The 25393-nt window shown below is 34.1% G+C and overlaps 1 protein-coding gene across 2 annotated transcripts in view; it reads left to right on the top strand.

Annotated features, from left to right (window-relative positions):
* The window catches only part of HACE1 (HECT domain and ankyrin repeat containing E3 ubiquitin protein ligase 1), a gene marked incomplete at its 5' end in the record, with an annotated part of 84557 nt that overhangs the window by 35800 nt on the left and 23364 nt on the right, over window positions 1-25393 (top strand). For both annotated transcript variants that reach the window (XM_081093995.1, XM_081093996.1), the window contains 9 exons: window positions 4286-4436; window positions 9519-9853; window positions 10941-11009; window positions 11247-11334; window positions 16905-17016; window positions 17111-17208; window positions 17390-17477; window positions 21595-21744; window positions 22519-22715. In XM_081093995.1, coding sequence (XP_080950121.1) covers window positions 4286-4436; window positions 9519-9853; window positions 10941-11009; window positions 11247-11334; window positions 16905-17016; window positions 17111-17208; window positions 17390-17477; window positions 21595-21744; window positions 22519-22715 — 1288 coding nt within the window. The remainder of the gene's footprint in view (window positions 1-4285; window positions 4437-9518; window positions 9854-10940; window positions 11010-11246; window positions 11335-16904; window positions 17017-17110; window positions 17209-17389; window positions 17478-21594; window positions 21745-22518; window positions 22716-25393) is intronic.

Genomic DNA, 25393 nt, shown 5'->3' with positions numbered 1-25393 from the left:
TCTCAGTCCATGGAGTTAATGCCTTTATAGTATTTGCATTTATATATATTACATTTTCCTGCAACTACACTTCTTTGTATGTGGTTAGCTACTCCAATTAGGAATAAACAGCCATTTAGAAATGGTTAATGTGTTATTTTGTAGCTTACAAATTTAGTCCACTTCTAATTTGGATCATTTCCACTTTGTAATAGTCTTTTCACTTCTATTCTTAATACATTAATAGTCTTAATAGGTCATGGTCTTCTCTGACCTCGGTTAGTTGCAACCAGACTTCTTCCTCCCAGCTACATTTTGCTTCTATAAGTCAGCTACATTTTGAAATCCATTATGTTACCCTTTTCTTCTGTCTTTCTTCACACTTTCCATATACTTCAGACCAGAATCACATTCTCTACTATTTACTCAAAAGGATCTTTGCTAGGTCACCTTCTTGTGTTATTTCAGCCGTTAAGTGTTTCTTCAGTACTTTCATTCAGTATACCAGTTGATAATTTTTAAAATCTATTTTTACCTCTGAGACTACTTTAGACTCTGTAAGAGTCATTGAATTCCAGCTTGACATAATGCTCTCTTTTTATTTAGTCATTTCCATTAATCCATTTATTGGATAAGGACTTCCTAAGATTCAGGCATACTAAATAAAAGCATTTACACCAGACTCAGGCGTAAATCCAGACATCACCATTTACTGTGATCTCAGCAAGTAACTTTTCATAGTTTCCCAATCATCTACCCATTCGTCTAATACTTAATTTTTTTCAAAATATGTTTTTATTGATTTTAGAGAGAGAGGAAGGGAGAGGGAGAGAGAGATACATCAATGAAAGAAACATCAATCATGTCCTAACTGGTTTGGCTCAATGGATAGAGCGTCAGCCTGCGGACTGAAGGGTCCCGGGTTCGATTCCAGTCAAGGGCATGTACCTTGGTTATGGGCACATCCCCAGTAGGGGGTGGGTGTGCAGGAGGCAGCTGATCGGTGTTTCTCTGTCATTGATGTTTCTAACTCTTTGTCCCTCTCCCTTCCTCTCTGTAAAAAATCAATAAAATATATTTAAAAAAAAAAAAAGAAACATCAATCATCTCTCTCCTGCACACCCCCCTACTGGGGATGGAGCCCAAAACCCAGGCATGTGCTCTGACCAGGAATTGAACCAGTGACCTCTAGTGCATGGATGATGCTCAACCAACTGAGCCACACTAGCCAGGGCCATCTAATACTTATTTTTCAGTGCCTACTATCTACCAGACCATCTTCTAGGTGCTCGTGAAAAATACAGACAAGATCTCTCCCTATGTTTAATTTACAGTCCAATCAGGATTTTATTTCCTTTTTGGAAAATGATAGCAAATGTCTTAATGAATTGTTGTAAGAATGAAATAATAAGGTGCTTTGAAGTGCCAGGCACATATAGAGGAGATGACGGTGATAATAGTCTTGATGATATAAATGGAAAATGCTAGAGATAATGATGATTGTTTTAAATACCCCCATAATACCTTTAACCTGTTTTCCTACATTAGAAAATTTATTTGTTTTTTTCTATCTAAATCTTTGTCCCATTTCTTCTTCAGTAATCAGAAAACATTTATGTTTTTATGTATATATGTATGTTTCTATTTTAAGTTCATCTTTACAACTTATTAAGTAGGTACTAAGCTAAGGAACATTCACATGCATTGTTTTACTTAAACCTCATAGTAACCTTCTAATTTAGATGTTGTTATCTCTGTGTTACCTATAAGAAAATTGTGAAGTTCAGTGATATGCCAAGCGAATACATAGAAGATGCAGGATTCATACCCTTGCTTATAAAAAGCAGATTCTAGATTTCAATCTAGCTCTTAAAAGCAACAAGGTTAGTGAAACAGGGGAAGCGGGGTAGGAAAAAGCGATCCATTGCCAGTACAAGTTTTAAAGCTACTTTGCTAAACTGTACTGTCTGTACTTACAATACTACTCTTAAAATGCTTTATAGAATATGTCATGGCTTTTGTTGGGATCATTAGTGAATTGCTACTGTTTTGAGTACACTAGTCTTCCTTCTGTGTTTCTCCTTTATTCTCCTATCACTACCACACTCACAACACTTATTATCTACACCAAGCAGTTCTGCAACACCAGCTGGATGTCCTACAATGGATTTATTATTATTTTTAAATATGTGTTTATTGATTTTTAGAGAAGAAGGGAGAGGGATGGAGAGATAAGAACATTGATGAGAGAGAAACATCATCTATTGGCTGCCTCCTGCATGCCCTCTGCTGGCATTAAGCCTGCATGTGCCCTGACTGGGAATCAAACTGGTGACCTCTTGGTTTCTGGGTTGACACCCAACCACAAAGCCACACTAACGGGGCTGGATATCCTACAATTTAAATCAATTTTGACACTATCTACCTGGAGATAGCATCAGTTCCCACAGGTTAAGGGCTCAGTCCCACAAAGCTCCCCTCCCCCACTTAAGATGTTAATCCCAAGTAGTAGGTCCCCATAACTTCTGTTTGACTTGACTGCAAAGCTGAGGTTCTGATGACCTACCCCCCTGGGATTGGATTATTTCCTAGAACAGCTCACAAATTCAAGGAAACACATTTGCTAATTTATTAAAGGCTATGAGAAAGGATAGAGATGAATAGCTAGATAAAGAGATACTTAGGGCAAGGTCTAGGAGAGTCCTGAGCACAGGAGCTTCTGTCCCCATGGAGTTGGATTACATCATCCTTCTGGTACATGGATGTGTTCACCAACCTGGATGCTTCTTAAACTCCATATGTTTTGGCTTTTTATGGAGGCTTTGTCACATAGGCATGTGAAACATTAACATCACATCCAGCCCCTCTCTTCTCTCTGGAGGATGGGTTTGGGGTGAGGGGGGCTGAAAATTCTAATCATGGCTTGGCCTTTCTCGTGACCAGCTTCCGTTCTATCCCACAGCCCACCAAGAGTCACCTCAGTAGAACAACAGACAGTGCTCTCACCCAGGAAATGCCAAGAGATTTAGGGTTTCTGTGTTAGGAATTGACATCAAAGACCAACTATTAGAACAAAAGATGCTCCTAGTGCCCCAACCACTTAGGAAATTATAAGTGTTTTAGGAACTCCCCAGGAACTGGGGGCAGAGACCAATAGATATATTTACTATTATCTCACAGCTACCAAGGTAGATTCTTAAGAGAATCTTAAATACAAATTATTTCCCCCTTCCAATTTATGTTTAATAATGTTTAAAATTAAAAAAATTTAAATTACAATTGATATTTAATATTATATTATGTTTAATGGTGTTTTTGCAGTTTGCCTTTCATTTATTCATTTGTGAATCATTTTGTGTTTCTTAACCCCAAGGTGATGTAATTTTGGCCATTTACTTTAATAGAAATTTTAATTAAGAAAATAAATATATATTAATTAGTGATAATTGAGATGTTATTTAGCGCACTTTTGAAAAATGAATAGCCTTTTGTCTAACTGATTCTAGGAGTATTTGATAAAGATAATAAATATTTCCTGAGGGCCTTTTCACACATATTTTGTTTCATTAAATGAGTTATCTTCCTATATATTTGTGATTGAGGTAACGATAGTTAACAGTGTGTAAATGAACAGAGAAATCACAACCTTTGCTAAGTAAGACACTGACTGGAGGTGTACTCTCATAAAAACCGAAGGTAGTAGGTAGTGCTTTAAATTAGGAAACTAATTTTGAAACTTTTATATTGAGACCTGGTGGCTTGAAAAGAAATTATTTTATGATCAACTGAGAAGAGTATGGTGAAGTTTGGGTTTTATAATTTTTTTGTATCATACAAAAGAGATATTTCACTGGTTGGAAAGTGAAAAAATAGCATTTTTTTTAGACCAACCAATTAGCTTGGAAGAAGTTTAAACTAGGTAAAGTAATATAAAATTATTAGGCTATATTAATAGTTGATAATTTTAAGATTCTATTGTAAGAAAATACTTCTTACCTTAAGATAACTCCAGATTAGGTACTTAAAACAAATATTTATATATTTTATGCTTTGACCATTGGTTATATTCTGGTGACTTAAAAATTAATAATTTGTTTATATGCAATTGAAGTAATATATATTTGGTATCTTCCTGTTAAAACATTCTGTTCTCTGTTAAGACAGGAAAGGAATTTTACTGGTTAAATTATGAAACAGATGGCCAATTCATGAAAATGTTTTAAAATTCTAATCATGGCTTGGCCTGATTTTAAAATGTAATTTGTTTTATTCCATCTAATCTTTTCATATTTTAATTTTTTTTTAGCCTGTCTAGTAATTATGATGCTCAAATGAAGAGCCTTTTAAGGATTGTGAGGATATTTTGTCATGTCTTTCGAATTGGTCCTTCCTCTCCCAGTAATGGAATCGATATGGGCTACAACGGGAATAAAACACCAAGAAGCCAGGTGTTCAAGGTCAGAAAAGTATATGACGTTGTTATGAAGATAGACGTAAAAGAGATGAATTTGACAAAGCATGCTTTCATTAATCAGAAACCTCATACACAGGACGTAAGTTTGGTTCATACCTGTATCACTTTTTAAGTTAGGACACACCTTCCTCCTTTCATCTCTGTTTAATCAACAGCAAGTCTTAATTGGTGAGCTTTTATATTTTTCTTACAAGTAAACTTTTAATTCCTTTAGTGTTTTATTCTAAGGGTAAAGATATTTAATGTTAAACATGACCAAATCTAATTTTTAATCTTTTAAGGTGGCATATGCAGCCATTATGTTTTTTAAAAAATATTACTTATTCAGAAGGAAAGAAACTGTTGAGTTTTTATTTAGATTTTATTATGTGTGTATATGTTTTCAAAGTAAATTTACTTTCAGTTACTGGGTACCAACAGTTAATTCCTGGGATCACTTCAAGGAAGAATCATTGAGATATGTATTTTGTTAAACATCTTGTGTTGCTTCAGTTGCTCCTGTTATAGAAGCACATTTATGGATGGAATCCTTGGAAGAATGATTCCATATAAAACCCAAGGCAGTGTTGCTACTCGTGTTAAATGATAATTTTATGAAGTAAACAAAAGGAACATGGCTGCAATTGCTATTATTAATGCTTTTTTATGGCATATTTTCAGGTAACTCAGATTTTGGATAAATGTGTAATTTAATAACTTTCCATGTTATTTTTTTTTAGTTATTTTATCTTAGGAAATTTTCATAGTATAAAATTTGCTTTTGGGTTCATAAAGACATATTTTTTTCAACAGTGTGTTGAGTGTAAATATAGGTTCTTTATCCAAAAACTGATATACCGCTTTTATGTGCCACTTTCTCCAAAACGAGTTATGATTGACAGCTTCACTGTCTGTAAAAATCTGAAGTTAAATTAATGAGTTCTGCTAAATGATCCTTACATGGAAAATTTTGGCAGACACAAATAAATGGTTTGTAAGCATTTTGACACTAGTAGATTCCTTAAAACTTAGAATAGGTCTGATAGCCTTTAGGAAGGTATGTATAAGTATCTCTGCATCTATTTGTCTGCTTCAGGAGCTAGAGAGATCTATCTCTCTCTTCCTTGCCTCTCTTTTTTTAAATTAGTATTAGAAAGAGATCTCACTTTTTTTCTCTTCTTTTTTCTTTCCCTATTGTGCCACCTCCTGGAAGAAGGAAGTTATACATCTTATTGTAATTCAAATTTTGGCTTTTCACATACCACCACTTCCTTGAATATTAGTGATAATTTATTGTCTGTGTAAAAATCTAATCTAAATTATTGGTTCATTGTTTTTCCAATGCTGCTTTGAGTTTTACTGCTGAAGCATTCACTTTAAATGAAATTGTTCTTAATGTGCTCATGCTGTTAGTTACTGAATCTACCCCTGATTTTATTTTCTACTCATTCTTGCTACTCATTTACAATTATGAATAGAAAAATCAAATCATGTATAGATATGGTCACCATTATATTCACTATTTTCTGATCTTTTTGGTTAAAATTTGAATTTGCCATCTATTTGCTGATATCAGAAAATAAGTATGTGCTGAATATCCTCTCTGTAGGCATTAAATGCTTGTTAGTTTTTTACCTACCCAGTCAGTACATATATAACTGAGTAGAAAAAGATATTACTGTTTTTCTTTTAGTTTTTTTCCCCATGGAATCCAGACTCTGTATTTTTATTGTATATGTCAGTTATATATATATTTATCTATTTTATTTGTTAGTATTTTTATTTCTTTTTTAAGTCATTATTTTCTGCATTATTGACAACTACTTTTGCCTCTGATCACTTATTTTCTCTTAAATTTTGATCTGCCACTTTGTTAAAACATTTTTATTATAAAACTTAGCTCTCCACTTTAAGAATAAAAATAGAAGTTACTTTGTCATTTATGTATATAAGATCTCTTCATTGTGGGATGATTCAAGTTGTAAATATCTTTAAACATTTGCCGAGTTGCTGTAATGTTAAGTTGGAAATATCATTTTAATTTTTACTACATTTTTCTAAGGTAGCAATTGATCCCCACTTTCTATTTCATTAACTAGGTACCATGTCCCTCTATTAAAATTAACTAACAGGTTTTCCATTAAAATGAATAGGTTTATAGGCCGTGTGTTTTTAGTAGGTGAAATTATTTAACATCCTGTTATTAGTTTTCTCATTTATCTTAGAAGTCCTTTAAATTTGTCTCAACACTTACCTAGTTTTTTAGTTTAAGAGATTTTTACCTAGCGCCATGGACCTCTCGGAGCATCTGTAGGAGGAGGCAGTTCTGGTTTAGAAGAAGGGTGAGCATGGGCCAGAGAGTTTAGGTTCCTCAATCTTGATATGCTATTGTGAATAGTAAGCTGTGACTATTAACAGTATCATAGAAGTATAATTGGGAAAAATTGGAAGCCAAGAAAGATTGAGAAACTTTTAACTATAAAATCTTATCTTTTGAGTTGTGGCATTTGTCATTATCAAGATGAGAATAGTCAGACTAATAAGAATCCAAGATACTATTAATGGACTTAGTAAAGTTAGTATCGCTTTCCTGTCAGATTTGTATCTCACTTTGGCACGTGGATCTTGAAAAATTTCTAATTTTTCTGCAAGTTGGGATTACATATACAAATGTTTTAAAAATTATATATGATTGTCATTATTACTATAGGGAGAATGTAATTCTGTGGTGAAGATCACTTAATAATTTGAAATGAAGCAATATTTCCACAGTGCCAAGAAGCCGGCTCATATTTTCCATAGTCATTAACTCATTTTTCAGTAGCAGTTGATCTGTACAGTGCTTTGTATTTTGTCTAATGTTTTTATCATTATTTATGAGTAGAGAAAGCATCACAGATATGGTTTACTTTTAATTTTTAAAATGTACTATAATCTTTTTGTCTGTGGCTGATACCACAGTTAGAAATTAAAGTTATTTTCACAGTATTCTTTTGTGGTTGAGGAAGGAATTTTCTGCACAAATCTTTAAAGGGATAGCTCCCTAAGTAAAACTACCTCAAGGTTGGGATTTTGTTTTAGTGCATGTGTGAATGAAAAATGAAAAGCTAGTAAAGAGAGAAAAGAAAAGGCCTAAGATGATTTAACTACTCTTTTTCCCTCTTTTTCTTTTAAGTCTACACTGTGTTCCTTTATTGAAAACTTTCTAGTTTTTTTAGTATTCTGGATTATTCAAATTTTGTCTTTCATTTTTGCACATTGTCCGTATTTGAAAATAAGATTGTGATAGGTTCAGGCTCAGTGCTCTCGTCTGCTTGAGCAGCAGGAATCATTTCCTGCCTTAGGCTCATCTCCATCCAATGGTTGATTTTCTAGGTTTTAGCAATTCTCATTTAGAGGCTTATTATTCCTTTTTCCTTTTGTTTCAGACAGTTTTACATCATTACCACCTGTTCTTTCTGTTTTAGAAGTTCATTTTCTGATGTAAAGCTAAATAGTTTTGTTGACATAGTTCTTTTCATCTTTTATAGCAGGTTAAATGTTTTGCTCATGAACTGAAACTATTGACTCAAACGTGAATCATGATTAGAATTAAAAACATTTTCAGTGAAGCCCTAGCCGGGTGGCTCAATTGGTTGGAGAATCATCCTGTACACCAAAAGGTTGTGAGTTTGATTCCTGATCAGGGCATATGCCCAGATTGCAGGTTTGACCCCAGGTCAGGGCAAGTGTAGGAAACAACCCATCGATGTTTCTCTCTATTCTTCTCTTCTTCTCTCCCTCTCAAATCAAGAAACATATCTTCCGGTGAGGATTGAAAGAAAAAAAAAAAGACATTTCAGTGAAGGTATTATGTCAGTATTTGTGGCAGCCAGTTCTTTTGCCTCTTGTTTAAGCAGCTCAGGGACACTGAGTCTTCCAGCTGCAGTCTGTGCCTAATCATGGAAAGGCTCTTTGTGGGGAAGGGGGTGCTCATTTCAGCCTCAAAAAGGGTATAATTAGTTTCGCCTTTTGCTTACCTGTTTACCAAGTGCCTACTAATTAAATGCTTGCTGAATGAGTGAATTAGGTTTTTGTTAATGGTAGTGGATGTTTTATTTTATTTTGTGTTCTGCTTTTTGGTTTAACATTTAAAGTGGAGACTTAAGGGTGATTTAATTGTTTGTAAATTCAATAAGTGAAATACTTTCAAAAAGAGAATGTTATGGAAACCTGGAGGAAGGCTAAAGATGTAGCAGAGGGATTTGTTAGATAATAACTGGAAATAATTTTCTGGCAGAACAGGTTCTTTAAACATTTTCTAAGGTTTCAAATATGATTGCATAATCTCTTCCCATAGTGGTCTTTAAAAGTAATATCATTTATTTTAGTTGAAGTATTGTAAGGGTGTGTCTTTCCAAAATACATGATTTGGTTTACAGCATTCTGTGGTCATATAAGAATGAAAAAATAAAATTATGATAAACATTTTGCAATGTATACATGTATCAAATCATCACATTTTATACCTTAAAGTTATACAATATTTATGCCAATTATATCTCTATAACCTTTATAGTGGTTCTCAACCTTCTTAATGCCGCGACCCTTTAATATAGTTCTTCATGTTGTGGTGACCCCCAACCATAAAATTATTTTTGTTGCTACTTCATAACTGTAATTTTGCTACTGTTATGAATCGTAATGTAAATATCTGATATGCTATATGTGTTTTCCGATGGCGCGACCCACAGGTTGAGAACTGCTGCGTAAAGGAATGAAAATAAGAACCCATTGGAGTATGCATGTATGCTTTTAAAACTAAATACAAATTTTTAAAAGAAGATTGCTTATATATTTTTTGTTAGGTTTTAGTTTTCCCTTTTTATTCCAAGGAATGCATAAATGCAAATTAAGTTTTCATTATAAATGGAGAAATTGTCATTTATATGACATTCATAACTTTTTGTTACTTGCCTATAGGCATTGCCGTTACATTAACCAGGGAAAATAGTAGTATCTAGAGTAAATTTTCTCTTTGATAATATATGTTTGGCTGGAGCTTCAGAATGATATATATTTTAAAAAACTTCTCTTTTTCTCTTAGCCTCTCGAATTGCTTTGGCACTCATTAGATGAATGGCTAGTTTTAATAGCTACAGAACTGATGAAAAACAAAAAGGACTCAACGGATATCACTTCTATTTTACTAAAACAAAAAGGCCAAGATCAAGATGGTACTTCCATTCCTCCATTTGAACCTCCAGGACCTGGGAGCTATGAAAATCTATCCACTGGTACCAGGGAATCTAAACCAGATGCTCTAGGAGGGAAACAGGAAGCCGGTGCAGACTGTCAGGATGTTATTTCTATGACAGCTAACCGGCTAAGTGCTGTCATTCAAGCTTTTTACATGTGCTGTTCTTGTCAGATGCCTCCAGGGTAAGAGGGTTTCTGCTTTGTTTTTTGTGCAGGTCTCAGCCTATCAATAACCAATCTGGTGGCTGGTCTAGCCCTTGTGGTTCTTATTATGATTGCAAGGCGCCCTTCAGCAATAACCATCAGGAAACTTTGAAAAAAAAAAAAGTTTATTACTTACAAGGTCTGGAAATTACATGGCACACCTGGGGCCACACAGCGAGGTCACAGGGAGAAAGCGAGAGCAAGAGCATGGCCCACTAGAGAGCTAGTGCAAAAGCGGTATGGGTATGGGCCTGGTGTCTGCTTTTTGGGGGGTCCAAGGTGGGGGTTTTCTGGTGCTCAGTCTTTATTGGTGAATTTAAAACATAAGAGTGGGAATTTAAAGTGTGGGAAGAGAAAAAAACAAGTGGCCTAAATGGTCAGTTATCCAAGTCAACCAAGATCTCTAAAACAAAGGAGCCTCAATGTGGGGAGGTGGCCTGGCTCTTATCTAGTTGGGTGGCTGGCAATGTGTTTATTAAAGATAGCCATCTTTGAAGTATGTGCCTCTTTGAAGCAGAAGCCTTGGCAACCAAAACTTAAGTCAGGCGCCTGCATTACAAAACGGGAAACCCAACTGTCAAGGCTTACATGGCATGCTTATTACTTCTCTGATAGATGAAGAAATGCTATGGTTTTTTATTTTATTTTTTGTAATTTCAGTAAAAACAGCTGGTAATTTGTTGATTTTAAGTTCTATTCTGATCTAGTTTTAGGATATTCATACCAATCTAGAATTATTTGATAGGCATTCTATAAGTTATTAGCATGAGGAATGCTGAATACCACTTTGTATAGGATCACTTTATTATGTATTTGAAATGTATAGACCAGAGATGCTTATTAACACTTCAAGGTTTCAAAAAAGTCACTTGTTTATATGCTAATGAAAATTTTATGTTTTTTCATTTTATAGATTGGGTAGACATGCCTCAATTTCTTAATTTGTAAAGACGATCCAAACCCAATTTTTGTCTAGAAGCCAGTCCAGTTCAATACATAGTTTTCAAATTTGCTGTATCATCAACTTTTGTCTGTGTGTTCTGATTTGTTTTTTTACTCCCCACAGAATGACTTCACCCCGTTTCATTGAATTTGTCTGCAAACACGATGAAGTCTTAAAATGCTTTGTTAACAGGTAAGGCTTTCTTGGACTCATGGACTGCACTGGTAGCCTTTTCTTTCTTTACTTATGTTTTCATCTCTACAGAAAAAATGTTACTTCTGTTAAACTATTAAAATAATGTTCAGTGGCAAGTGAAAGTATTGTAGGTGTGTTGCTCTTCTGTTTCAATATCCATATATCTGAATCTGCATTTCACTTAATGCTAGTCATAGTTTCTGTTCATTTAAACAAAATGTATTTTTCTTTCAGAAATCCCAAAATTATATTTGACCACTTTCACTTTCTCCTTGAATGTCCTGAGTTGATGTCAAGATTTATGCATATCATAAAAGCACAGGTATAAATTTCTCTTAATCTTGTTTTTAATCTGTTTAATGAAAATTGACTTTCTAAATTTGAGTACTGTTTAGTGGAGTAATTATTATACGTGAGACCTCCTGCTATAAAGGATTAAAATTACCGTATTCTTTACTTTAATATATGAAATTACATTAGTATGTTTGTTTAGTATGAGGAGTAATTTTTCTTCAAGAAATGTGTATTGAGGTCCTATGTGCAAAGCGTGAGCCCTATAAAGCTCATGGTCCTTGAGAAAAAGATTTTATCCCCAAATACTTTGGGAAATGTGCCCTGTTGGAGATTTATGAAGTTTATCAGCATCATATTAAAGGCTTTGAGAAGCCCTCTACTGAAAAGAGTGATCTAACTTTGTTAATCCTCCAAATTTATTTGACCTGATAACCTTTCCCCTGCCAGGGTTCATTCCACATATCTCACGTTTCATGTAATGTGTTAGAAAAAGCTTGTTTTACTGCTTAACAGCTCATGTGACTTTGGGTACAGCTCCAGCCTCCTTGAGTCTTGGTTTCTTCATCTGTAAAATAGAGATAAACCTCATAAAACTATTAAGAGTATTAAATAGTGACTGGCATATATGTTCAATTAATGGTAGTTGTTTTGGAGGTAGAAGACATGTATCCTTTCTCCTAGAGGATCTTAATTGAGTCTAGCAGAGGAGATAATAAATGTACCTATATGATAGTAATTACAGTATCACCTGGTTTTCAGGCATTTAAGGGATGAAACACTTGCTTCTGCCTGCTATAATCCAGAGGAAGTTCAAAGAGGAGATGGTTTTTAAAGTGGACCTTGAAAAACATGCAAAATTTGAAGAGAATAAATGGGGAAGATGAACATTCTAGTTAAGATATGGACATGTAGGTGGGAGAAGCAGAAAATTTGTGTAGGTGAGGAATGAGATACAATTCTGGAAAGGCAGATTTAGGTCATCCTTTGTTAAACCTCGACTGCTATATTAAATAATCTTTGTTTGCTAGGGTGGCAGGAGCCAGTGATAGCTTTGCCTTAAGACAGTGATGGCGAACCTATGACACGCGTGGCAGAGGTGACATGTGAACTCATTTTTTTGGTTGATTTTTCTTTGTTAAATGGCATTTAAATATATAAAATAAATATCAAAAATATAAATTTTTGTTTTACTATGGTTGCAAATATCAAAAAATTTCTATATGTGATACGGCACCAGAGTTAAGTTAGGGTTTTTCAAAATGCTGACACGCCGAGCTCAAAAGATTCACCATCACTGCCTTAGGAGAATGACATGACCCTGGCAAAATTTTAGGAAACATTTTGTCAGAAGTGTAGGATAGACTGCAGGCTGTGGTTTGGTTAGTAGTCATAGGATAAGTACTACAGGTGTGTTTAAATGTCTTTAGGGACACTGATTCTTTCAGGACTTAAAGAAAGCTAAGAACTAAATCTGACAAAATTATACAGATGTCTATTAGTATCCTTTGACATCTGTTTAATAATGAATGGTAATGTAAAAGAGAAGGTAGTAATAATAACTTACATTTATTGAATGCTAACTTCAGGCCAGGTACCATACATTTTTTTACGTGGGTTATTTTATTTTTATAACAATCATGTGAGATGGGTACTCTTAACTAAAAAGAGGTTAAGTACATTAAGTTATTCAGCACCAAGTGGGAGAACCAGAATTTAAAAGTCTGTCTGGTTCTTAAGTTCATTTCCTTAACCTATATTGTGTGACTCCATTCTAGGGCAAATGAGATTATGGGTGAAAGAAACTTAGTTTTGAAAGAGGTAGTGTGCTATTTTTTAATATTGTCTTTGCTTTTCACTTCCTTTATCCCTTCCCTTTCTGAACAATTCAGTCAAAAAGCATCTGCATCAGCTATCCACCTTACCCACCTCTTTGACTCACAGAGTATTTTGTTGCCTGACCAGAGTGAGGAAGGTGCCCTCAAACATTGTGGTGTTCCTCTTATGGTGTTTGGAGCTTGGGCGTGGTAAGGAGGGTGTCTGTGTAGAAGAGGGCCTCAGCATGGAGTATGTGAGTTGCAGTGGCGTATGGAGAATGTCCAGTGTGGAGGGTGGTGACAGTGGCTCAGTAGTTTGACAAAGCCCAAGTGGGGTACAGGGCATGCATGCAGTGAACAAACGGTTCATGTAAGCTATATACAGGTTGTTCAAATAAGTAAGTATAGTGAATATAGTGGGAGCTTTGTTTCTCATTGTTGGAGAAAGGAGTTTCAAAATGGAGGAAAATAGAGTGAACCATGTGCCTTTGGAGTGGAATTGGAGATGGCAGTGTGAGCTTACAATTTTTAATGTAGATAGATAGATATAGCTAACCCAGCACCCAGTTCTTGGTCTCTGAATACTGTTCTTAATGAATCAGGACTCATTGGAGAAATGGCTAATTCCAGGGCTGGGTCAGTGAAAGTACAGATGAGCTTGCAACATCTTATGTGCAAGAAAATTTTTTAAAGAATTATGACTCAGAATTAATAATGACTCAGAACCAGCTCGAATGTACTCCACGGTCCAAATCTGGAACAATCTGGCCATCAAAATAAATACTGATGGCAAAATATTATAAATACAACCAACTCATGAGTCTGTATTGAAAAAATTAATGAATACATGGAAAGTTTGATGATGTGAGGGATATATATATATTTTTAAATATATTTTATTGATTTTATTACAGAGAGGAAGGGAGAGGGATAGAGAGCCAGAAACATCGATGAGAGAGAAACATCGATCAGCTGCCTCCTGCACACTCCCCACTGGGAATGTGCCCGCAACCAAGGTACATGCCCTTGACTGGAATTGAACCCGGGACCCTTCAGTCCGCAGACCGACGCTCCATCCACTGAGCCAAACCGGCCAGGGCGTGAGGAATATTTTTACTGTCTCAAAGTATGTCCCCATGGAATACTTACAAATTACAAAGATTTAAAAAAGGCCTTTATCACCCAGGCTGGGTGGCTCAGTTGATTGGAGTGTCATCCTGTACACCAAAAGGTTGTGGATTTAATTCCCGGTCAGGACACATACCTAGATTGCGGATTCGATCCCTAGTTGGAGTGAATATGGGAGGCAGCCAATCAATGTCTCTCTGTCTCTGTCTCTGTCTGTCTCTCTCTCTCTCTGTATCTATCTCCCTAAAATTAATAAACATGTCCTCAGATGAGGATTAAAATAAAAATAAACAAACAAAAAAAACTTTACAGTGGGCACATTTGGCAGTGACCAAAGCAGAACGATCAGTGTGCCAGCTGACTTGGCGCACAGAGAAGAACATGGCATCACTTCTTTAATATTCCTGCCAAAGGTGCACACCCTGCATTTAATCATGAGAAAACATCAGACATACTAACAAAATAAGTGACCTGCAATCTTTAAAAGTATTGAGGTCATGAAAATTAAGTAAACGATGAAACTACCAGAATGAAACAGGACTAAATAAAATTCTTGAGGTATTGCACTATAACGGACATTATTAGGAAAAGAACAAAACTTGAATTAGGTCTAAGGATTAGATACACTGTAGTAATGTGTCTGTTAATTTTCTGATTTTGACAGTTTTCTGGTATGTAGAAGAATTCTCTTGTTTGTGAGAAATGCACACTGAAGTTTTTAGACTTGACTGGACATCATGTTGGCAGCTTACTCTCACAACAGGAAAAAGAAATACTTTGTATTCTACTGTACTTAGAAATTTTATGTAACTTGGAGGCTGTCCCAAAACACAGTTAAAAACAAAAAGGATCTCTGCTAAGGGATTGACTTCTTGTTCTGTTGGTGGTTTTCAGGTGGCTTGTAGTTAAAGGGAGAAACATTTTGTATTGCTGTACAAATGCTAATAAGAGGAACCTCTGTAATCAGTCCTGTTTTGTGAATTATTTTATGGGAATGCAGGTACTGAGAAAGTTTACATACAAAAATCTGCCCTTTGGCTTTGTAGGTATGTGTATATGTATGTGGATGCTTTGATCTTACAGATATCTTATTAAATAGCTTTTAAAGGTAGAACTTTATATTTTTTTATGTTCCATTTGAATTACTTTAAAAAATTGTCATTTGCTTTTATTTCTTGGTTCACATTTTATAGATAAAAGGTATAATTTAATATTTAATATCTTATAATGGCAAGGACAGTTAACATAATTTTAAATCTTATTAACAATAATTTTAACATTATTATGAGTGATAATAAGAACAACACCTCTCTGAGCATTTTGGGTGTTAAGTATTTCTACAAGTTAACCTCTGGATACTGCATTTTTTCTTCTGTGAAATGGGGACAGTAAGAGTCCCTTTGCCTCATAGTGTTGTGAGGATTACATGTCAAAATACATCTAAAGTGCTTAAAACTTATAGGTGCTTTAATAAATGTTAGCTAATCTATGATTATAATTATTATTATGCCTTATATATGCATTATTTCACTTAATCCTCACAATTATCACCTAAGGTATTATTTCCCCGATTTTACAGGTGGGAAAACTAAAGTTCTTAGAGGATTCTTAATTTCTTTACATTCTTAATGCACTCTAGTTTATTGTACTTCACTATTTAGAACTTAGTATATATGTATTGTTCTAATGCTAGTTTCATTTCTTTAACTATATTAAACGATTTTAGCAAAGAATTTGGGATTTTTATAGCTCTTATGTTACCTGCAGTGTTGGCACATGCTGGCTACTCAGCAGTACTTTCTGAGTAATCATAAAAAAATTGCAAATCACATGCAGTTGCATATCTGGCAAATGAACAAAAGGTAGAGACTTCCTTTACTGTTTAAGAAGTCATATTCTTTAATTTTTAGGGTGGAGGAAGGGAAGGAAGAAGGAAAGAAGGGGGTTACAAATTCTTTTTTGGTTGCTGCATGTATTCAGAGGTTATAGTAGAAATAAGAATAAAGTTAGCTGTAACAGATTATTTTCATGAAAAATTAAATGGAACATGTGACATAATTTTTCTGGATGTGAAAATTCATTTTTTATAAGCCTTGTTGTGTTTAAAAGAAAATGAGAGTAAATATAATTACTTATATGACATTAAGTCCTTAGATATAACCTAATTTGTCAAGTCTTTTCTGTTGAAAAGGCAAGGCATTTTTAAAAATTTATTTTTAAATATATTTTTATTGATTTCAGGGAGGAAGGGAGAGGGAGAGAGAGAGATAGAAACATCAATGATGAGAGAGAATCATTGATTGGCTGCCTCCTGCACTCCCCCTACTGGGGATGGAGCCCACAACCTTGAGCATGTGCCCTGACTGGGAATTGAACCATGATCTCTTGGTCCATAGGTCCATGCTCAACCACAGAGCCACACCAGCTGGGCAAAAATGCAAGGAATTTTAACACCCTTTAGATAGTCAAAGTATTTCAGCCATGCTCTGCCTTTTTGTAAATAGTTGTTGAAATGTCAGGACGTTATCTAGAACTACTTGGTATAAATAAAGGTCTAAGGATGATTACTTGTAGCAAGGGTATTTAGCATGCTAGTTAAGTAAATTTAATAGGTGACTGAAACACTAACATATTTTACTGTTATTTGTTGGGGCAGCCATTTAAAGATCGCTGTGAATGGTTTTATGAACATTTGCATTCAGGACAAGCAGATTCAGACATGGTGCATAGACCAGTGAGTGAGAATGACATCCTGCTGGTTCACAGAGGTATGCTAACAAAAGAAATGCTGTGCATGTGAGGCCCCAAACACTAGCTATTGTAAATTTTAATATGTACAATTAACCAGTGCTGCATATTTAGATTCCATTTTTAGGAGTAGCTGTGAAGTCGTGTCAAAAGCAAATTGTGCAAAGCTAAAGCAAGGAATTGCTGTACGGTTCCATGGAGAAGAAGGCATGGTGGGTATAAACATAAGTGATGAAGATCAATGTATATAAAAGATTAAAATACACTTGAATAAAATTTAATATTTAATTGGTAATTGAAGAAATTTAATATGCTTTTAATTTTATTGTTTACAAAAAACTTCCCCATCTTATATATTTATGTTGATACTTAATTTTATTTTCTTGAACTTAGGGTCAAGGCGTTGTGCGTGAATGGTTTGATATTCTGTCTAATGAGATAGTCAATCCTGATTATGCATTGTTTACCCAGTCAGCTGATGGTAAGTTGTACAGCCTCCATGACTCTTTCTGTGACTTGTCACATTCCAAACTACTTCAGTGTATTTTATTCTTTGATTCCCGTAGTAGCCCTATAATATAGGTTGGGTATTCCCATTTCATAGAAAAGAAAACTAAAATTCAGAGTTTTTGTCTATGTTGGCACAATTAATGAATTGGAAACTGACTCAGTCTAGCAGGCTTTCCTCCCAGCGGTTCTCAACCTGTGGGTCGTGAACAATGAAAATACATCCTGCATATCAGATATTTACATGACGATTCATAACAGTAGCAAAATTACAGTTATGAAGTAGCAACGAAAATAATTTTATGGTTGGGGGTCACCACAACATGAGGAACTGTATTAAAGGGTCGCGGCATTAGGAAGGTTGAGAACCACTGCAACAGTTGATTCTCCAATGCTTGTCTTAAGTACTAGTGCTGCCCCCAAGAAACTTCATTAGCTCTTTATAAACTAGAACTAAATTTATTCACTTTAAGGATTGTCCTTTAGTCTACTTTTCTTGAGTTTAAATTTCCTTTAGTGAAATAGTGATAGTAGATGATGTGAAAATAATACAAGTACTTATTTGGAAAAATTAAAATTTGCTAATCCTATTTAAGTTTCCAAGCCTCAAAATTTATTGGTTATAACAAACAAAGTCTGGAAATCATGATATCAAATCTTAACTTACAGTTTACTTATGTATACTAACTTAATTTTCAGTCTTTTTAAAATGTCAAGACCTGACAACTAAGAAATTATTATTTAACCATTTAATACAGATAAAAAACTCTGTTTGTTGAAATGGTACTTGTGACACAGAACTGAATTTGACATTGTAGGCTAAATGGAAATGATTAGTGTACTGCCTCATTTGTGTGAGGTATAATTAAGAGTTTTGTAACTTCATAGACACATATCCAAGTGAAGGTAGGATTTCAGTTTTTAAATGTTATGTACAGTTGCTTTTTTCCCCTAAAAACTTTTTCTTTTCCATTGTTTAAATTTTTTTTTATAAGGGTAGAGTGCTTCATTACTTGTAGTTCCAGATTGCATCCAACCAAATGAGTAGCACATCTTCTTTGAATAAGAAGAATGACTCTAAGAGAGGCAAGTGGAGGAGGGCTGCAGTGGTGCTAGGCAGCTGTAGATATCAAGCTGTGTGATGGGCTCCTCAGATATACTTGGTGTATTTGAAATTATTTATAAACTAGAAGCCTGGTACACGAAATTGTGCATGGGTAAGGTCCCTAGGCCCGTCCGGCGATCAGGGCTGATCTGTGGGATGACTGGCAGGGTGATTGGGGCCCCCCTGTTTGCACCTACCTTGGCTGGCCTGGTGCTGCCCACTCACCGACCCCACCCCACACTGCCACCGCTGCCAGTTGCCTCCCTCTGTGGGACAACTGGCTGGGTGATCAGTGGGCCCCCGATTGTACCCGCCTTGGCTGGCCTGGGGCCTGTGGTCTGGGGGCCTGCGTTGAATGTCTGCCCCCTGGTGGTCAGTGCGCTTCATAGCGACTGATCGTTCTGCCGTTCAGTCGATTTGCATATTAAGCTTTTATTATATAGGGTTATATAGGATATAGGACTGCCTGCTTTAACTCTGTTTCCTTTGATTGTTTGCTATGAGATGAATTTGTTGAATTTGACAAGACTAATGTGGCATTAAATTTCATTATTTAGGCCTAATCTTTGATGTAAGATTTAGCATTAAAACATTGTATTTTATTTTTATTTTTTAAAATATATTTTTATTGATTCCAGAGAGGAAGGGAGAAGGAGAGAGAGAGTTAGAAACATCAGTGATGAGAGAGAATCATTGTTTGGCTGCCTCCTGCATGCCCCACACTGGGAATTGAGCCCATAACTCTGGCATGTGCCCCGACTGGGAATTGAACCTTGACCTCCTGGTTCATAGGTTGATGCTCAACCACTGAGTCACACTAGCCAGGCTAAAACATTGTATTTTAGATGCATTTCTTTTCTTTATAGCCCTTTATTCTGAGTCTTGTATACCGTTCCATACCTGAAAAACAGATTTGGTGTGAAATCATTAGTCGAGGTACTTCCTCATACTACAAATTTATAGTAGAGCATATATTGAAGCACATAGACTATAAAAATTGTGATTTGTCCTTTTTGTAAGCCATATGAGTGTTCTTTTCGGGTTCATAGTATGAACAGATTAAAATCTAAATGAAATTGTTCTTATGTATAGTTGACAAGAAGGGAATTACATTTAAGAATTGAAATTTCCTAAATGTGGGAAATGTTTGAATAGACCTAATCTCTATAATAATGTCTTTAAAACTTGCTTTCTAATTAAATTAAGATACTTAACATTAGACAAGTAATATGCTATAGTGGCCAAGAGTTTGGCCTTTGGTGTTAGGCTCTGCTCCTTTTTATGCTACTACGGGAATCAAAGGATAAATTGTATAATACAATTTTTCTGAAGCAATGAAAATAACTGGGAGTATCACAGTTACTTTTATTTTGAACTTAAAACATAACAGAATTTATATTATGTTTTAACTAGCTTTCAAGTTAAAAACTATTATTTGTTTCCTGAATATTTCCCCCCATTTTTTTCTTTCGATTTCTCTTCTATTCTTTTTAATAACCCAGACTTCCCAGAAAGTACTTAGAGAAGGAATTGTACGGACCAAGGGGGAGAAAGTTCAGTTCATCAAAAATCTTTACTGGTTCATCAATAACCCTAAGCATTCACTCTTTTAATACATAAAAAACGTTTGTGATTATTCTCAGAATATTGTATTTTTTGAAATTATGGCTATGTTTATCCTTAAAGTGTTTCTTCATCCCACAGAACTTTGCCTTGACTTTTAATACCCAGTCTTACATTATGATTCTCTAAAGGTATTTAAAAGTAGATGATTAGCTTCATGTGGCTCTTTTAAATCATTCAGCCATAAGCTTCCAAATTTGTACCTTATATCTCAGTAAATTGGTCATGGCAATTTAGTCCAATGCCAACTCTGATAAATCAAAGACCAACGAAGCACAAAGGGAATTATTGCCAAAGTACTATGTATACTAAATGACCAAACTTTTCACTCTCTAGTACTTTCTCATTGTTTCTTTATTTTCCTTTGATGCAGTTTCATTAATTTTATCCATTATTTATTTTAGGTAGCACAAGCTCAATAAATACTTGTTGAATGATAAGAGGATTTATAATCCAAGTTAGTGATTATAACAGAAAAACAGGGAAGAAGGGTTACTTAAAGTTGAGGTCTTGGTATTAGGTTTTTTCATTGCACTAGATATTTTTGAGGCGTTTTTTTATTGTGACAAAATTTACCATTTTAATAATCTTGAAGTGTTATAATTCATTGGCACTATGTGCATTCATATTGTTGTGTATCTGTCACCACTGTCTTATTTCCAGATCTTTTTCATATAGGTGGAGTCATATACTCCATTGCTCTAGATTTTGACAGTAATGGGTAACTATTGCCCTTGCCATTTTTACTTTTATACCTCAGAGATACTTATTTAACCTTGATTATTTGCCATGAGGATGAATTGGTTGACTTGTGGACTTTTGGTGATTTTCTGAGAATTGTTAAAAGGCATCAAGTTCATTGATTAGTAGTTCTATTACTTAAGAATAGTTAGTTATTTTCTTACAGAGCTGTGTTCCTTAAGGAGCAAAAAGTAGTAAATACCTACTGCACTGGGCCTGAATGAGACAATGTCTGCCTTAATTCACAGCCTAGCAGTTATTTATCCACACTGTCCAGGGAACTGTGAGTGTGTGTGTGTATGTATGTGATCTTTTAATATATTATTTCCAGGATCTCTCTGACACATCTTCCAATTAAAATACTTAAAAGTGCAGTTTAAAAGTACTTTAAAATTTTTCTCTCTGCACAAAGATGTACTGTGATATACATGTGTGAATTAATGTCTTTTGTACTTCTAGTTTCACTGCCTGTTATATATTTCACAAAGAACATTCCTGTGGAAATTAATACATAACTTTAGCTTTGCTGAACTTTTGTATGAACAAATTTATCTATATTAAAATGAAGTCTCTTCTGCATATAGATTCTTTAAAATACATTATTTTGTATTTATTTTAATAGGAACAACTTTTCAGCCTAATAGCAACTCCTATGTAAATCCTGATCACCTGAACTATTTCCGTTTTGCTGGACAGATCTTGGGATTAGCTTTGAACCATAGGCAGCTGGTCAACATTTACTTCACAAGATCGTTCTATAAGCACATTCTTGGTATGGCTCTAATTTATTTATTTAAAGTGTTTTTTTTTCTTTTTAAATATATTTTATTGATTTTTTACAGAGAGGAAGGGAGAGGGATAGATAGTTAGAAACATCGATGAGAGAGAAACATCGATCGGCTGCCTCCTGCACACCCCCCACTGGGGATGTGCCCACAACCCAGGTACATGCCCTTGATCAGAATCGAACCTGGGACCCTTCAGTCCGCAGACCGATGCTCTATCCACTGAGCCAAACCAGTTAGGGCTAAAGTGTTTTTCCTATAAGTAAATATAGGAAATATTTACTTAAAGACTATAAATCAATATAGTCTTTAAGTAAATATAATTTGATAAGTGATGCCATTTTGAATGAGAACATTTTTATTTTGCTTAGAGACTATCTGTGTATGTAAGGCATTTAAATGAGGGCCTGAGGGAAAGAAAAAAACACCTACATTTTTTTTTTTTTCATTTCAGTGTATGTATTTTTATACTAAGAATGTATTTTGACATGAATATACTTAAGAGAATTGGCACTTTTTGAAGTTTATAATAATTTCCTGAATAGTGCTTTTAAAGAAAGATTACATTGTAAAAATGTGGAAGAAACTAAGCTTAAATTAAGCCTCAAATTCAAGAATTAGCATCCATTTAAATGATGCTGTGAATTTGATTATATTTTGCAGTTTTACATAGTATCTGTAGAGGGCAGTATTTTACCATTAAACAGATAAGGACAGGCAGAAACATGTAGAATATAACTGCTGTATGTTTATATTTTTAGGTATTCCTGTAAATTACCAAGATGTGGCATCTATTGATCCAGAATATGCCAAGAATTTGCAGTGGATTTTAGATAATGATATTAGTGATCTGGGTCTAGAACTGACTTTTTCTGTTGAGACTGATGTGTTTGGAGCAATGGAAGAGGTACCTTTGAAACCTGGGGGTGGAAGTATTCTGGTGACACAAAATAACAAAGTAAGTATTTGAATTTTTACCTTAGCCACTGTTTGTAACTTGGTCCTGATATTCTAAAGTCTCCTGGCTAATTATTGTAAAGTCTCCTGGTATTAGCAAAAAATTTTTTTACTGTTAGAGTTAATAACATTTTATAGAAGAAAAATATTTTAATTAACCAAACTTATGGTTAAATAAGACTAAAACCTTTTTTCTTTCCTTTTTCCTTTCCTGTAGTTGAGTTATAATTTAAGACAGCTTTAGAATCACCTACCTACAAAAATAATGTTTATCAAACCATTTTTTAGACTAGCAATTTAGTAAAATATCATTTTTTTTTTTATTTAAAAACCAAAAGACTTGGCCATGTTTTAGCTAAACTCAGCCTCAGTTTTCCATCCTGTGAAATCGGGATACCTACCCCCATAGAGAATTGTTACTAACATTTTGTAAACCTAAAAGCACATTACAAAAGTTAGTTGTTATTGGATAGTTTTCTATAAAAAATAGGCTTAAAAGTTTCAGATATACACAGGAAATTGGAGACTTATATTATGCTATATAATTTTCCTTTTTGAAACTTAGATACTGTTCATATAAAAAACATGAAGTTTAATTTTGGAAAATAAAATCAGGAGCTGAGTTTTCAATATTTATACTTAAATTTTTTTATTTACCCTCTCATTTTACACATGAGGATACTGAAGCCTAAAGCTGGGGCTAAAACCCAGGTCTCCTGTCTCCTAGTTTCAAGTCTAATATTCTTCATACTATTTGCAAAATGAATCATGTTAAGGAGGAACTTCTTGACTTTTAATATAATGAGTCATATGAAGCTCTAGAAACTGAAAATAGTAAAGTGCTTAAATTAGTTTTTAAAATCTATATGAACTTGCTAGTGGATGAAAAATTTTTTTTAATCCTTCTAATTATTAGATTGTTCACCTTGCAGTGAATTTGTTCCTTTATTTTACAGTGGAGACATACTCTCAATTACAGGAGATGAAGTCATAGAATCTTTATTATAATCAAGTGATTGCTTTTCATGAGAGAATCTCAAACATGATTCCTACCTGTGAATATCGTATCTGATGATGAGTGTATTTGTCTCTCCTCTCAGATATATTTTATATGACAAAGTAGAAAGATCCATTAACAATTGCATGATAGATAGCTGTATTTATAACTTGTTTCTCCTAACAGCTTCCCTTCCACTATGACTGATTTTTGTTTAGATTCATATTTTATTAATTCTTTTACATTTGTGTTTTTTGTGGAACTCTAGAAAGAAGGAAGATATTCAAAAAATAATAGCAAATGAGAATATACTCACACTGAAGGTATACCCTTTATCTTGATTCTACTCTGAGGCTGGAATACTATTATAATATTAAAGAGCTTGAAACTTTTGTTTCTGAGTTTAGTACATTTTTACTTAACTATATTAACTAATTGGTTGATTACAGGCTAAACTTTTTCAATAATTAGTTTGGTAATAGAGCTAAAAGCAGGATCTCAATCATTAATATTTAAATTCTCAGCTTTCAATTTTGGGATATAAACATTTTTCACAATAAATTGAGCCTCTGATATTACCTACAATAAGAGTCAAGTATAATTTTATATCTAAATGTTGATGCTTAAACACTTAATGCTTATTCAATAAACAACCTGATTAATTTTTAAATATTAAAAATCTTTAGAAACATACCTATAGCTTAAATTGACCACTCACTTTAAAATTGTTCAAGTATTCAATTTACAAATAAAATTTTCAAAGCATGTTTTTTGCAGGTATTATTCTTTAACATACATTTCTGTCATGAACCTTTGTGTCACTTTAGGGTCAGCCTTTTATCTACTTACCTTTATAGGTAAAAAGTTATAATTGTCATGTTCATCTTCAAAATTTATAATCATATTGAAGCTAAATGACTTGTCAAGCTTGTTAGTAAGAGAAAGTCTGTGTAAGCTGATCTCCACATGGGGGAGTCATTTATTCCTAAGTTTTATTGAAAGGCTTTGGTAAGTATAGAGTAAAACCAAACAGATGAAAATACCCTTTTTTGAAAAGCAGTAAATTAAAAAATACAATTAATGTAAGGCAAAATAATATATCCCAGTTCCACATTGGAACTATAATGCTCTTTGAAATTTATTTTGTATCTGTTTTGTTTTAAATTCTAGAGGGTAAAAACAAAGAACCTTGTTTTCCCGTTTGAAAATGGCTGAATATTTACATTTAAATAGTATTTTTATTTTAGTTTTGCTTTTACTTTTTTTAACTTTCACTTTTAAATTCTTGATGAAAAGCTGAAATTGTAGAACCATGAAATCTGGAATTAAAAGTGACATTTTGGCCCAAACCTTAAGTTTTAGCTGTTAGAACTGAATATGACCAGTAAGGGTCAAGTATAATTTTATATCTAATTGATGATGCTTAATACTTATTCAATAAACAGCCTGATTAATTTTTAAATATTAAAAATCTTTACAAACATACCTGTAGCTTAAATTGATCTAGCTGTTAGAACTGAAGAGTAAGCTACTTGGGTTTTAAATGTTAAGAACACTTTTACAATACTAATCCTCAAGTTCATTCTGGCTAGAAGGGGAAAACATGGGGGTGGGATGGGACAGGATGTCAGGGAATGGAGGAGGTGCCATTGGAGTTGGATTACAGAGGAGAACCATTAAGT

Source organism: Myotis nattereri, assembly GCF_964212035.1.
Source record: "Myotis nattereri genome assembly, chromosome: 6".
NCBI lineage: Eukaryota > Metazoa > Chordata > Mammalia > Chiroptera > Vespertilionidae > Myotis > Myotis nattereri.
This window is presented reverse-complemented; position numbering and strand designations above follow the sequence as displayed.